The following is a 14,524-nucleotide window of genomic DNA, read 5'->3' as shown; positions in this document are numbered from 1 at the left end:
AGCGCGGCTCTCAATAACAGAGAATAACAACATCCCGGCCACAACACAACAACCAAAGTCCCTGGGAACCATCCAGCCTGACACATCAGGATGACGGCACTTATGCAGCCTCTCCGAATGCTGGTGTTATTTACCTCCTGCATCAATATTTGTTTTTCAGGTTTTCCAGTGCAGGCGAAATGCAACAACATGAATTAAAGGATATAGAATATTTGGTGTTGTAGCGGTGTCTCCAAAATAAAACTTTTCCCCCGTTGTGTGTGTCCAGTCTATGGCCGGGCGCCCATCCCCATGGCAGTGGTGCGACGGGAGCTGTCCTGCGAGTCCTACCCCATCGAGCTGCGCTGCCCGGGCACTGACGTCATCATGATCGAGAGCGCCAACTACGGCCGCACGGACGACAAGATCTGCGATTCGGACCCGGCGCAGATGGAGAACACGCGGTGCTACCTGCCCGATGCCTACAAGATCATGTCATTCAGGTCAGCGCTTGTGAGCACGCTAGCGTGGACTCTGGGGAAGCATGTCCTGTCTGCTGCTCTGTCGGTTGCTTCAGTCTACATGTCTGCTTTGGTGGGTTTTACACGGAGGATTCACGCTAGAAAAGCAATTTGAAACGGGCCGTTTATTCTGGTTCTGTCTCCAATTCAGATTAAACTGCATGAAAGTCACTTTTAAAGACCCATTCTGATTAAAAAAAATGTTTTGGCTGTTTTTACTATGTTCTTGAGGCCTTCATCTGATGATGGAGGACATTTTTAAATAAAAGCAAGCTTAAAATGGAGTGATTTTATTCAAATCATTGTAAATCAGGAGCAAAAAGGTGTTTTTGTGTCGTACCGTAGACTGGGCTCCCTGCTCCGCTCCATTCTGATGCATCCACTTGCAGACAAATGGATCCATAAACGTCTTTGAGCTGGTATCCCCAAACTGGACAGCTCCAATATTGCTCGCCGTTTTTCTTGCACCAGTAATATTAGGTTGGGGTAGTGAGGGGCTGTAAGCTAGCGGGTGAGTTTGTAAACAAATGGATGATGGGAAATGAAAAGAGGCTCCCCAACTGGAATGCAAATTTCTAATGAACTGCTGCTGTTCTACAAAACTTATGTTCTAGAAAACGACACAGATTTTTAAAAATGTGGCTAAAACGGTATAAGCATGACAAAAAGACCACTGGGAATATTATTAAAACAGATCAGAAAGATGAATCGGATTGGGTCTTAAAAGTCACAGTGTAGTGTATTATTTACTTCATAATGAGTTAAAATTGTAAAATAGAAATAGAAATGAACAACAGGTGTCCTCTCCAGTTTAGTTTAACTTCCCAAAAAAGCAAGTTTATCCTTTATTTTTGCATTTGGTATTACTTTTTATATGTAATGCAGTTGGAAAAGTTATAATTTCTATATTTATGGATCATTTATTGTATTTTTTGTAGACATTAGTGGTAATTTTGTCTGGAAACTAGGCAACAACAAATAAAATATAACTATTATGTACAATGGATTCATAAAATATAATATTATAACATGTTTACTTAAACCAGAATTTTTGACATCCTATTAGCTTTTTCCATACAGTTTTTTTTTTGATTATTATTATTGTAGGGACACAGTCATGCAATTTTATACTTTTAACAAAAAAATGAAACAATAAATCTTCTTGGCAGAAGTGTTGATTAGACTTTGATTTGACACAAGTTTGAGAAAACTTTTAAACATCATTACCCTGGCGAAGCGCTTTGGTGCTCAAGTGTCCTTCCTCATTAGAAAGAGTGCTTTTCAAAGGGATTCAAGGGCCCTCCAATAGTTTGGATGGCCTCAGATAACTAGTTGAATCAAATTGCCAGACAATTGAAATGGTAAAAGCATTTCTGTGTATTATTTGTACTTTTTAGTCGAAATTTGACATTTTTCGAATGAAAAAAAAGTAGCAGACTTTTTCTGAGGTCATGAAGCGCGACAACCCTTATGGGCATTTTAGACCCCCCCCCCCCCCCCCCCCCATCATTTTCAATCGGTCTGCCCTGCTGTGATCGTTCAGAAGGCCTCAATGAAGATTCTCTAAGAAACTCTTATTTTGAAATTAGCCGTCTCCTGGTAAAATGAAAGCACAAGTGACATTTTGGGGGAAATACCCCAGTGTTTGGGAAGGCTAGTGTTTGGAAATCAGTAAAAAATATAGTTGTGCATGTATAAATAAGCAGTTTTTATTTTTCTAAATACATTTCTTTTTAATTATGGATAAAAAAATTAAATAAAATACAAAATTCTGTGCATTTTCTTAATGTGTCACCTGGAATACTTTTCTCGAATAACAGGAACATGGAAAAAAAAAACAAATGACTCACCTAAAATTGTACCAATCCACAAAATAATGTGTTTTTTTATAGGTGGACTAACTTATTTTAGTATTTGTTGGAGCGCGGCGCATTTAAAAAGATGAAAATAATCAGGGATTCTGCCCGTCCTTCAGCTCCTCTTCCTGCTCTTGAGATTGTAATTTTATTAACAGATGAGAGCACTCTCTCTGCCACTGCATGAATTTTTCAAACGTGTTTTCCATGAAGAGGTTGTCAATAGTTCTAGTTTTACTCACACCAGCGTTCAGCGAGGACCCTCTTCGGGATCTCACGGGCCGCGCCATCACCTTCTTGTTCTGTGGTCGGGCTTGTTGATCATGCAGAAACAACTGGAGCCTGTTAAAACCGCGGACACAAAAGAGATGCTTTTTTTTGACGAAAAGAAGTAGCCTAAAAATAGGGAAAAACAACATGAATCTTAAGGAAATCACTATAAAGTAGAAACATTTTCTCCTCCAACTTTTTTTATGAGTTTGATTTTATTTAAGTCTCATGCACTAATATGCCCAGCCCGCATGGGCTTATATGACACAAAATACAGAAAAATGGCTGTCACTCAAAACTAGAACTAATTCTTAGAACATAAATCAAATTTTTTGTTCCCAAAATAATGAATGGCAGGCTAACCCTTTCAACATTTATTGAACTTTTAAATAACATCCTTAAAATGGAACCAAAAATTACAGTGAAATTTGAGGTTTTTGGAGTCTCAATTAAATTGTCAAGAGTTGGGAGCAAAAGGATTTTAATACTTTTTAATGATGATTTTCTTCTTTCTAGATCCCAGCTCTGAATGTCCCACTCCAATTATCTTTTAATGTGTTTTAAAAGTAGTAAAAGTTTTAAAAATATATAATGAATGAAAAGAAGAAAAAAAAGACTACAAGTAATCCACTTTTTAAATCATATTTTTTAAGAACTCCAATCATCTTTTGATCAATTTTCAAAGCGTTTCCAGTGGTCGTTTAATTGTTATTATGCTGGGGTTTTTTTTGTGCCAGAATCATGAGACCTCCGTCAGTTTCTGGACCAAAATTTCTGCAGAGTTCAATAGAAATTCACCTCTAACTTGAGCATGAAGTGAGCCTGCCTCCACTTCCCGACATCCATCTGTTTGCACGCTCTTGCACTAGCTTACAGCCCATCACAACCCCAGGCATGCAGTTTTGAGCCAGATGCCAGCTCAGACGGGGAAAACAAAGACGTCCATGGATTTAGGAGTCTTAGATCGGAGCAGAGCAGGGAGCTTAGCATATTTTCAATGTAACCAAAACATTAACAGTAGGACTGCTCCTGATCTGCACCATTTTGAATGAAGATATAAGCAGAAATGCAGTTTTATTTCTTTGACATATGTCTTCCATCATCAGAAAAATGCCACAAGAACATGTTAAAAACACCAAAAATGCAACTATCATCTGTCTTTAAAACACCTTTAAACCTAGTAACATATCTTAAATGTCTAAAAACAAGGTTTTTATGTAGTGAAAACAGTTTGCAGTGCACCCAGATGTCAATAACTCCTTCATTTCAGCATCTGCATGTTCAAATCCTGTGTTTCTCTGACTTGGATGGCTCTCTGCTTCTGTCCACCATCCTCCGTTTCGGTCTCGGACGGGTTGTGCTGTTGCCGTTGTTCTGGCCTCCTCCAAACTCTCCTGCAGCTTGTGTGGCCGCTCTTTCCAGCCCCCTCCTTTCCATCCATAATTTATTTGCAGGCAGGCACAATCAGACAGGCACACGCACGCATACATGCATACGTACACGCGCCGGCGCGCACGGCATGTTCCGCTCATAGCACACTCTGCCCAGGGGCTACACCAGACTTTAAGCTCCAATTAGCAGAGCCAGAGGCCAAACTTAATCTTTAAGGATCCTCTGTGGAGGTGACTCAGACCGGAAATGCACTCTTTTTTTTTTAGCAAATGTGCATTGAAAGAAGTTATTTGCTGCACATAACACTGTGAGTGCACACATGCATACAGCAGACAGGGAGTCGGAGCGTGCACGAGCGTTTCGAACGGTTGGAAATGTGAACTGAAAGCTTTATTGAGACCCACAATGCAGTGAAGTTTTCTTTCTTTTTTCTTGGTGCATTCTCAACCACAAAGTTGCCTTCACATCCCCTCCTCGTCCGTCTGTCCGCTCCGACACTCCCCCTCCACGCCGGCACCACCTCTGGCTTTTAATGCCGATAAAAATCCGAGCATGTTCCACCCGCCCTGCGTTTCCTCGGTTTCATATTCTCCCTTTTGTGTTTTTTTATTTTACCGCACCAAGGCCAAGGATAGTGTGTACGGACACTTTCCAAACACGCGTGTGTGCACATGTGGACTGTTTGTGTGCGCTCATAGCACATAATTGGTCCTGATATCAAAGCTCCATATCTCTGGAGGGTCTCACAAAGCTTCTCAAGCAACCTAGAAAGACCTGATACCGCCGCATTTCCCAGATTATCTCCCCACTGGGATGCGCTGGGTTGAGGAGGAAATGAAGCCATGGTCATGAAAGTTATGTTTAGCCAATTTTAGTGATATAGCGACCTCGCTTCGACAACTTACTCCGTTTTATCAGCTTTTTAAACTGAAGCCCCATTTATTTGAAGGGGCTACAGAGCATCCGCTTTTATATTTCCATTTGAAACTTTTCTTTTTAATATTAAATCAAAGGGATGCAAACATAGGATTTCAATTGTCAGTGGGTATTTGCCTCAGCCCACTGGCACCACTGGCCTCCCCCGGTTCCTCCCTGTATAGCTTTCCAAAATAAAAGCTGTAATCTCTACAAAAAAAAAAAAAAAAGGGTGTGGCTACATTGAGTGTGTGAAAGTACACTTATGCACAGAAGGAGTGCTAAAATGCTTCCAAGTTCCAGTGATCTATCCACATAAAGATGGCTTTATGGCATGAACCGATATACTCTCCCTGCTCCCTTTCTGATACTTGAGTGCCTCATGAACCAAATACCTTTTAGCCGTCTTTCTCCCCTTATCCTCCTTTCCTTTTAATACTACTTACTTACATGGTTAAGCATGCCAAGTCCATTCTCATAGGAAACACATAATGGCTATGCCGGGTAAGCGTTCATAAATACTAGTCGGAAAAAAGAAGAAAGAAGCAAATGATGCTCCAGGCAATCCGTCATGTGTGGGACATGCGATGTGGGTGATCCCCTATGGGTGGGGGAAGAAGAATTATGGTATGTAATCCATGTGAAAGGTCGTCGGCCTTGCTTTTTTTTTTTTTTTTTGGCTAACTACCAAGCAATTATCATCTGATGTAAATAATGGTACATTCCCTTTTGGTGTGTGAGCTTGCTCAATTGGACTTCAAACAAACCACAACATCAACAAAGCTGCTAATTCTTCTGTGTTCAATGAGAGACAGCATTGATGTAAATAGAGTAGGTACATTTAGATCTATTAGACAGACTGCCACAGCTGCATTCTGGGAAAGTAAAGGCAGGTTGGCTCTATTTTTTTCCACCCCATTCATTGGTAGATAGTAAACCAGAGAAAGTAATGCACCCAGGCCAGCTGTGAATCTGACATTGACTAGACTAGAGGAACTGGACCAAGTGACATCATCACTTTAAGAACCAGCTAAATGTTCTTTGACTGCGCATTCCGCCCATGGTGTTCACACTGGACAAGCTGGGAGGGGCTTCTTCTTCTTTTTCTTTAACTACTGGTTACTAGCGCATGTTCACCACCTACAGTTGAAAGAAGCTTGGTGCAAAAAGTCAAAGCGGTGCAAATCTCACCAATCTTTCTCCAGGCTTTTTCTTTCAAAGCTCTATTCCTAAATACGAAAGTCTTGGTGTTGTATAAAAACAGAGCACAAACAGCGATTATTCATTTATCCTCCATGATCAATTTTCAAACAGTTGGCACTTCCATGAATTAAATGGGAAGTCATCCATACATCGCTACCAAATCCTGGTCCTTGATTGGTCAAAGTTCAACCAGGTACGTAGCCCGAAAAGGGTTGTAAAAACTTGTATAGCTATACATTAATGTAAGTGTTTGGGATGTGGAAGACCCGACTGCTTGTTTTTGTGTCCTCACAAGTTGTCTAAAAGTAGTTTGATGTCAATTTGTGAATATAAGATATTCCTTTTACCCAAATGTTGTAACCCTTTAACCTAAATGGCACATGCTGCCTGTCCAACTGTAACTTTTTGACTGTTAACCATATTAATGTGAATAAACTGTTTCTGACACACAGAAAAGTGAACAGAAAAGTGAATTTACACCAATACTAATAGAATGTTAACGCAAAGCCGATTTTTTTCCTGCTTCCGAATCCACTGGAATTACATTAATTATGTAAACGGTTGAAGAGTTATGGTAGTCGAAAGACTGTCAACACTAGAGATAAAGCTCTGATGTTAAAAGGTCAAGACTTGATGTAAAGTAACAGATAAACACTTGGGACTTGACTTGGATTCATCACCAGAGACTTCAGACTTGACTTGGGCTTGCAAAAAAAAAAAAAAAAAAAAGGGACTTGTGAGTATCTCGGCTTGCCATAAGTGCATAGCCCCACAGATGGTGAGAGGTCGCACGTGTGGCAAGAGATTTTAAATGTGTTTTTGGAAGCTGAACGAGTGTATTTCCAGAAACATTTGTGTTCTTTAGCCCCTAGAATTCTCCTGATAGACGTGTTGGGTTGTGGTGCCGAGTGTCCTTGAGAATGTTCAAACACACGTCAACAGTACCTGCTTTTTTTTTGCTCCAGCTGTTGCGATAGCAAATTTCGTTTGAACTTCAAAACAGACCTTTTCCCCCGTCACCCCTGTACCACCTCCAGATTTGCTATTTTCAAATTTCTTTCCATTTTTTTATTCTATCCTACCCCAAAACAACAAGCAAAAAAGCATGGATGTAGCATTGCTCTTATTTCTTCTTTTCACTTCTATGCTTTTGGAGGCGTTAAACAGCAACACGCTTCATTTCTAATTCTCCTATCTGTCACACTTGATATCTTGAATCTCTGTCACTCTTTTTTCCCCTTTCCTCTTCCTTTTCCACAGATTGGCTCTTGCCCTGTGTTTGTCACCCCTCTCTGTCACTTTTCCTTCCTCCCTCTCCATCTGTTTCAGCTTTCAGCTTCTTTCTTGTTTTCCCACTTGCACTCCCCCCCCCCCATTGGCTCCAGCTGCAGGGTAAAGGTTGAGTTGAGGCTGAAGTGCAAAGGCTTATGGGTTGTCCTGCACGCTGCACGGTGCTTTAGACGCTCAACATACATGGGCTGAACTGTTACATTTTAGTAGTGAAGGTACTGAAGGAGGACAAAGAAAAACAGCAGAATTAAAAGGCCATTACAAATGAAAGGATAAAAAATACGCAATTTAAGGGGTAAAAACGTTGCTTTTTGAAATTTTAGCAATGCTTGAAGAAGTTTATTTTGATGATATCTTAATCTTTGTCAATATTGACTGAAAAATTGGGTGGCAGCTGCCTCCCCAAAGCTTCGCCCCTGAAGCTTGGGACACGGGCCAGTTCTTTAGTTGAAAACGGGTTGAACCTGAGCGGAACCATTCCAATAAACACTCAAATCCAAACTCCTAAGCTGTGAATGCCCACAGATAAATATACATTCAGTGTTTTCGTGTTCTGTTTTCTTCACACACACAGACTCTCAAGAGTTTCTAATCAGTTCTCAGGCTTCTCCTGGCAGAAGGTTTTTTTTTTTTTTTTAGATCTTTAAAGCAGCAGACTAGTGTGCCAGTGTGGGAGCACTTCTGTGCAGACACGTATGGAATATAGGTCTATGCGTGCCTTTTTTTTTTTTTTTTGGTGAAATGTGCGCCCTCGCACTTCCATTCTCTTCCGTTTGCATGTTAGGGAGCATGTTCCAGCACACGTTTGAACTCGCTGGCGCTGGAGACTGCAAAGCAAACCCTCTGAAGTTCTTCCCCTCTGACTCTTTGAATTATAGAAAGCCACTTGAAACACAGACTGCAATCTAGTGTTGGCTGATGCTGCAGTCTTAACGCTGTGCAACTAGTGAACTGTGCCATAGGTTCTGGCTCTATTTCAGGCATATCTGCAGCTCGTGTGTCTTCTCCATTTGGGTTTAATCCGTCTTTCTGCAGAAGAAAATAGAGGCGGATGAGATAATGACATAAATAAATGCTTGGAACTTTCTCCAAAATATGCATTTTTGCATATTTATGATTATTTCACCTTAGTGCACAGCAAAAAACAATGTTGTTGTCAGGAATCTAATATTCTGACATAGTTTCGTGGTTATGATTGTGTTCTTTTGTGTTTGTCCTAAGCTACGTTCCCATCTCCCCGGCAACCACTTCCAGTGAAAAGTCTGTGTAAACGTGCGTTTACAGCTTCTGCGGTCAAAACTCTCACGTGTCGCTACAAATGTTTCTACGACTCTACATACAAAGCGCGCAACTGCTAAACGTGTGTTAAAAGCTAAACAGGTCAAATCTTGACCAATCAGGGAGTTGGATTTTTGGTAGTGAAGTTTGGGTGGCGTCCCTGTCATTCACCGAAGTGCCAACCAGCTAAAGAACACAAATGTTTCTGGAAATACACTCGTTCAGCTTCCAAAAACACATTTAAAATCTCTTGCCACACGTGCGACCTCTCACCATCTGTGGGGCTATGCACTTATGGCAAGCCGAGATACTCACAAGTCCCTTTTTTTTTTTTTTTTGCAAGCCCAAGTCAAGTCTGAAGTCTCTGGTGATGAATCCAAGTCAAGTCCCAAGTGTTTATCTGCTACTTTACATCAAGTCTTAACTTTTTAACATCAGAGCTTTATCCCCAGTGTTGACAGTCTTTCGACTACCATAACTCTTCAACTGTATACGGATTTAAGTAATAAAATAAAATAAAGTTGACTGTATTTATCCGTCAATGGGGAAATTGTTCTCCCTGCATTTTGACCGATCCCCTGAGTGAGCGGTGAGCTGCAGACTAGCCGCGCTCGGAAGCTGACTGGGGAGAGCAGGGAACGAAACTGCCAACCATTCAGTTATTGGACGACCTCTAGAGTCTGAGGCACTTGCTGCCCGAAATTAACGTAATTAATTTTGGGTTTCTGCATACAAATCTGGATGGAATTCTTTGACACCAAGTCTTTCATATATCCGGACTGATCTATCAAAAAAAAAAAAAAAGCCTGGACCAAGATTCACGAAATTCGCACCACCTGTAGGTGCCGAACATGTAAGGGTTAATGGCCCGCGAAGCAAAGTGCACTAAAAAGTGATAATGCACACTTCGTCGGCCATTAACCTGCTTATACCATGGTCATTTACAAAATAAATAAATAAATAAATATTAACCCTTTTTTATTCCTTAATTCTTCTTTTCACGAAAAGCGGACTATTTGTTATGTATAGCGGTGCCTCGTCACGTTACCGTGACAAGGCACCGCACCACTGCTGCAGTCAAGATTCGGCGATATAAAGGCGATATATATATATTGATCATCCCGATGGGTTAAATAAAGCATCAGTTCAGAGAGAGATATCACCTCTTACTGCTTGTTTTTGTCCAGATGATGAAGCTAAAGTTGTTTTAAAGAAGCCAGTGCAGTAATACAGAAGATTTAGGATAGGTGACCGGAACATCTTTTTGGGGCGTGCGGTTATCACTTTTTGACGGGTAAAACTAACCTGTCTCACGACGGTCTAACCCCAGCTCACGTGCCCTATTAGTGGATAATGCACAATTAAGAACTCGCGTCACACGCCCGATGGGAACGTAGCATGGGAGAAGTTGACCTGCCGGGATTTTCCCAAATTTTTCTCATTACTGCATCAATGTCTGACTTTTCTTTTTTTTTTTTTTCCCTCTGTCCTCCCTCCATTTAACTATCTGGCTTCCCACAGAATGAGGTCATATCAAGAAATGTCCTACTTAATGTGTCTGCACGCGTGTGTAATGGCGTATGCGATATATATATTTATATATATTTCTTTGTGTGTGTGTGGGCACCCTTACACAGTCACCACAGCTACAGGAGATGCCCTGCAGCACCCTAGGGGCCCAACTGCCACCTAGCTCAGTGGAGTAATTAGGGCCCACACACACACACAGATGAATGGAAGTGCAGATATACTTAAACACAAATAGTACGGCCCCTTAAAATGCACTTTTCTGTACGTTCTTGACAGCAGCGCATAGGTTACTGCATGTTGCAGCGAGTCTCTGCTGTCTGACCCCGTTGTACACGCCTCTGCTAACCTCAGTTATCGTGCCTCACTGAGCAGCAAAGCTCCAAGGCTCCCTGAGAGAATAAAAAAGGTTTCAAGATCGACCCAGACAGCGCAAACTTTTTTCTTCTTTTCTTCTGAAATGCAAGCTAAAGACGCGACGCATCCAGAGACGAGAGCGCGGATCAGGGCTGCGCTGGCTTGACACGCTGACACCGAAGCACACATCCCAGCATGCATACATATATACAAACATGGCACCGCCCTCCCCAACTCCTCATGCGCAAATTCTTCCTGCTTCATCGGGTGAGGATGACTAAATCCTGTAAGTCAATGTCTCAGCGCAGCCCACAATGCTGATGCTGTCTTACAGGTTTCTTCTGAGAGACGACACACGAGCGACGTCCATTGTTCGCTCGGATTTAAGACCTGCATGAACGAGAGCCATGAAAACAAAGGCGTTATCCTACACAGAGAAATCTATAGCAGGGCAGAGAGCAGCTCAGGAATTTTTGATTTATTTTTTGCTGGAAACAAGGAGGAAGACTCTCCGAATGTGTCCTGGAATTGGAAGTGGTGGAGGTTGCCATGGTTACCACTAGAAGAGGAGGGAGGGGGGAGATGGTTGAGCTCAAAAAACTTGACTTGGCTGTCAGCCTGCCAGAAAGACAGAGAGGGGGGAAAAAAAGTGTTTGTGTTGTGTGTTGTTCCCCCATCTTTCTACACAAAACAGCAAAAGTATTAACATTAAATGCATTTGGTAAGTTGTCCCACTTCAATAAAGAATGTGTTTTGGGTGTTTTTAACATGTTCTTAATGCATGTTTTCTGATGATGAAGGATGTATATAAAGCAAATTAGGCTCAAAATTGCATTACTAAGTTTTTCTTCTACAAATTGTTATGAACCAGGAGTTGGTATTTCTGATATAGAAACATTTATTCTGATCCATTTGCCCTCAACTAGATCCATGTACGTCTTTGTTTTCTTCGTCTGTAGTGGAATCAGACTCAAAACTGTGTGGCTGGATAGCTAAAATATTGCTAGACATTTTTGTTGCACTGATTTTTTGGTTGTGCTGTAAGCTGGCGGGAGAGCATGTAAACAGAGAGCTCTCAGCAGTGGGGTTGATCATTGTCAACGGTTCCGCCAACAACTTAAAGGCAAATTTCTGCCGCTCTGCAGAAACTATGTCCAAGAAAATGACAGGTTTTCACATTTTGGCTAAAAATGACATAATAATAACTAAAAGACCACTGGGATCACTATTCACTATTAAAATAGTTCAGAAGATGATTGGAGTGGGTCTTAAAACAAATATTTTTAAAGAAAGTTTTTTTTTTTTTTCCCCCGTTTCCCTTCTGGTTTTCCGAGGTTACATGTAAAAGAAATATGCAATTTAACTTTTTTTCGAAGAATCATTTGAATCATATGAAAGCTATTGTGAAAAGTTCAAATGGAAAAAAGACAGAAAAATCTAAATAATCCAAAAATTTAATATTGTTAATAGCCAGATTAGCATCAAAGCATAGCCTTATAATTTCCATTATGGATTTTTTTTAAACTTCTTAGGTTTTTATCTACAGTCAAATTAAATACAGAAATAAGCAGCAAACTCCATATCTAGAAAGCATATTGAAATCAGATTGTGCTGACACATTTCATCCTCACTGTTTTCCAGAAATGATTCAGAGTGGTTTTCGTTTGCATATAAAATGATGCTCCATGTGGAGTAAGCTTTGTCTCACCTGCTTTTACAAACGTCCAGATCTGCGTCGACCAAATGGTGAAGCTAGAAGACTTGAAAAAGGTGGCAAATGAAAACAGCAGAATTGAAGGCCAATACGAATGAAAGGATCAAAAATATGTCAAAAATAGGTCAAATACGTCATTTGAGGTTCTCAAATTTTTTTTAAAAATGTTGTTTTTGATATTTTTGTAATTCTTAAGGAAGCTTGCATTAAGGATTTCTTATTTTTTGTCAACATTGATTAAAAATTTGAGGGGCAAAGCTTTTACATAGCCCCCTCTGGCGTCGACTGATGACTCAGTAGCTTGCTTTGATTATCAAAGCACATTCAGTTCATTAGGACTTGTAATTCCAGATAATGTCTTCATGGATAATATTTTCTAGCATGCATGTTTCTCATGGTTTTGATTGATGTGGACACAGATTGTCCTGAGGGTCTACTTCGAGCCACATACATGCAGAATTCAGTGTTTGTGGCGTGTCCGTAGATTTAGCGCCTGCGGCAGGTTCAGTATATTTTTTTTTAGAAAATGCTCCTAATATGTGGGAGGCTTGCATTCTGCTGCTATTATTATTAATATTATTGCACATTTCAAAAGTTTCTTTTTTTTCCTCCTTTTGTTTTCCCTGCAGAGGAAACAACAGTTTTTTGTTTTTTTTTACCTGTGGCTTGTCTGACAGGCTGCTCCTGCGCTGACAGAAACTAATTCAGGGACCGCTGCGCAGCGTGTGCCGTGTTATGTGTGCGGGCGGCAGACAAAGAGCGAGACAGATCCGTCATTTCTCCATCAGGGCAGTGTTGTGACGGAGGATTTTGATGCTTGTGCGTGTCCCAATGGCACACGCAGGCAAGCGAACGGGCACAAACACACACACAGGTGCTTGTGTTGTGCTCCTTGCTTCTTACTTCTGTCAATCCCAGCCTTCACACACTTGCGCTGACTACATTTCCCCTCACTTTCTGCCCTTTTTCTATTTGCCCACCATTTCTGTCACTCCAATTGTCTTGTGTTTGAAGCACCCTACTGTATGTGTGTGGAATTGTTTCAAAGGGGGAGAATAAAGGAGAAATGAGGCCAGTAACAGAGGAGGCTCATGTGCTGTACGCGTGAAAGGGAGAAGAGTGGGTTTTTATCCTGGAGCAAGATATAGTAACTATGCTCTATCTACCGTCAAATGGGCTTCCTGCGCTCCCGCAGGACACAAAGAGCCCAGAGAAATCATCTTTCTCCTTTTGTTATCCTCCTTTTGTGGTTTCCTGCAGCAACTCTTTGTTTTTCTAACTGCTAAACTTGGGGCTCAGTGCAAACCCGCGTTCAGTTATCAGATCGGGTTATTGAAGAATTGATTTGAAATGAAATCTCTGGTATGTTTACATGATTAAAAAAAGGTGGCGATGATTACATGTGCTAAAAATTACCGATTTTTAGGAGATAAAATGCTTTTTCAAAGGTTTTTCTTTCACCAAACGTAAACATTTCATAATATATTATATTTATAACAGTTAAAGCAACAACTTATCAACAAAGTTGCTTTTAATTATGTAATTTTCCTTGTTTTTTTCTGTTTGAAAATTGTGCACTTTAATTTGCTTTTTTTTAAATGGTATTATCTTTGTTTTAGTCATGTATGTTGTGAGCTATCCACCCTGTCACGTCACTTAAAGTTTGAGTTTCATTTCTGTCATTTGGCCTGAGCATATATGTGTCTTGTTTTTGGTAGTGATGGGCAAACAAAGCTTTATGAAGCATTGAAGCCTTTCATCGGTTCACTTCAGCGCAAAGCTTCGTGAAGCTTTGTTTGTTTTAGTAGGACATAAACTTACGCAAAAACGTCAGTTGGTAAGAATTGTATCAGCAAAATAAAGAGGTGTGCAAAATATGCATGTAACTGCTGTATACTTCGTATATACTAGTATGGGAATAATTATTTGGATATGATGAAAATGGAAACGCTAAGATGAGGATGGTACAGTTGGTGTATGGACAATGATTTAGCTGTTATATGGGACTATGATAAAGGGGCATATCATTGGTTATAATTGAAATCAACAGTCTCTCCTCTGTGGCAGGTCCATTGACTGTAAATGAGAACTGGCCTAGTTGACACCCCCCCCCCCCCCTCGCATTCCAAACAGGAAGTACCTGCTGACTCCAAGAAGCCAAAATCTCATAGACTTCTATTGGGACATCTATTACTCTGATTAACCATTCTTACTCTACTTCC

At 40.7% G+C, this 14,524-nt stretch overlaps 1 protein-coding gene across 16 annotated transcripts in view; it reads left to right on the top strand.

Annotated features, from left to right (window-relative positions):
* LOC101166443 (adhesion G protein-coupled receptor L3.1) overlaps window positions 1–14,524 on the top strand; it is a 175,612-nt gene that overhangs the window by 51,075 nt on the left and 110,013 nt on the right. For all 16 annotated transcript variants that reach the window (XM_078945363.1, XM_078945359.1, XM_078945354.1 and 13 more), the window contains one exon: window positions 269–482. In XM_078945363.1, the coding sequence (XP_078801489.1) occupies window positions 269–482 (214 nt within the window). The remainder of the gene's footprint in view (window positions 1–268; window positions 483–14,524) is intronic.

This window comes from Oryzias latipes, chromosome 1 (genome assembly GCF_053564925.1).
Source record: "Oryzias latipes strain Hd-rR chromosome 1, Olatipes_Hd-rR_3.1".
In the NCBI taxonomy this organism is placed as follows: Eukaryota; Metazoa; Chordata; class Actinopteri; order Beloniformes; family Adrianichthyidae; genus Oryzias; species Oryzias latipes.
This window is presented reverse-complemented; position numbering and strand designations above follow the sequence as displayed.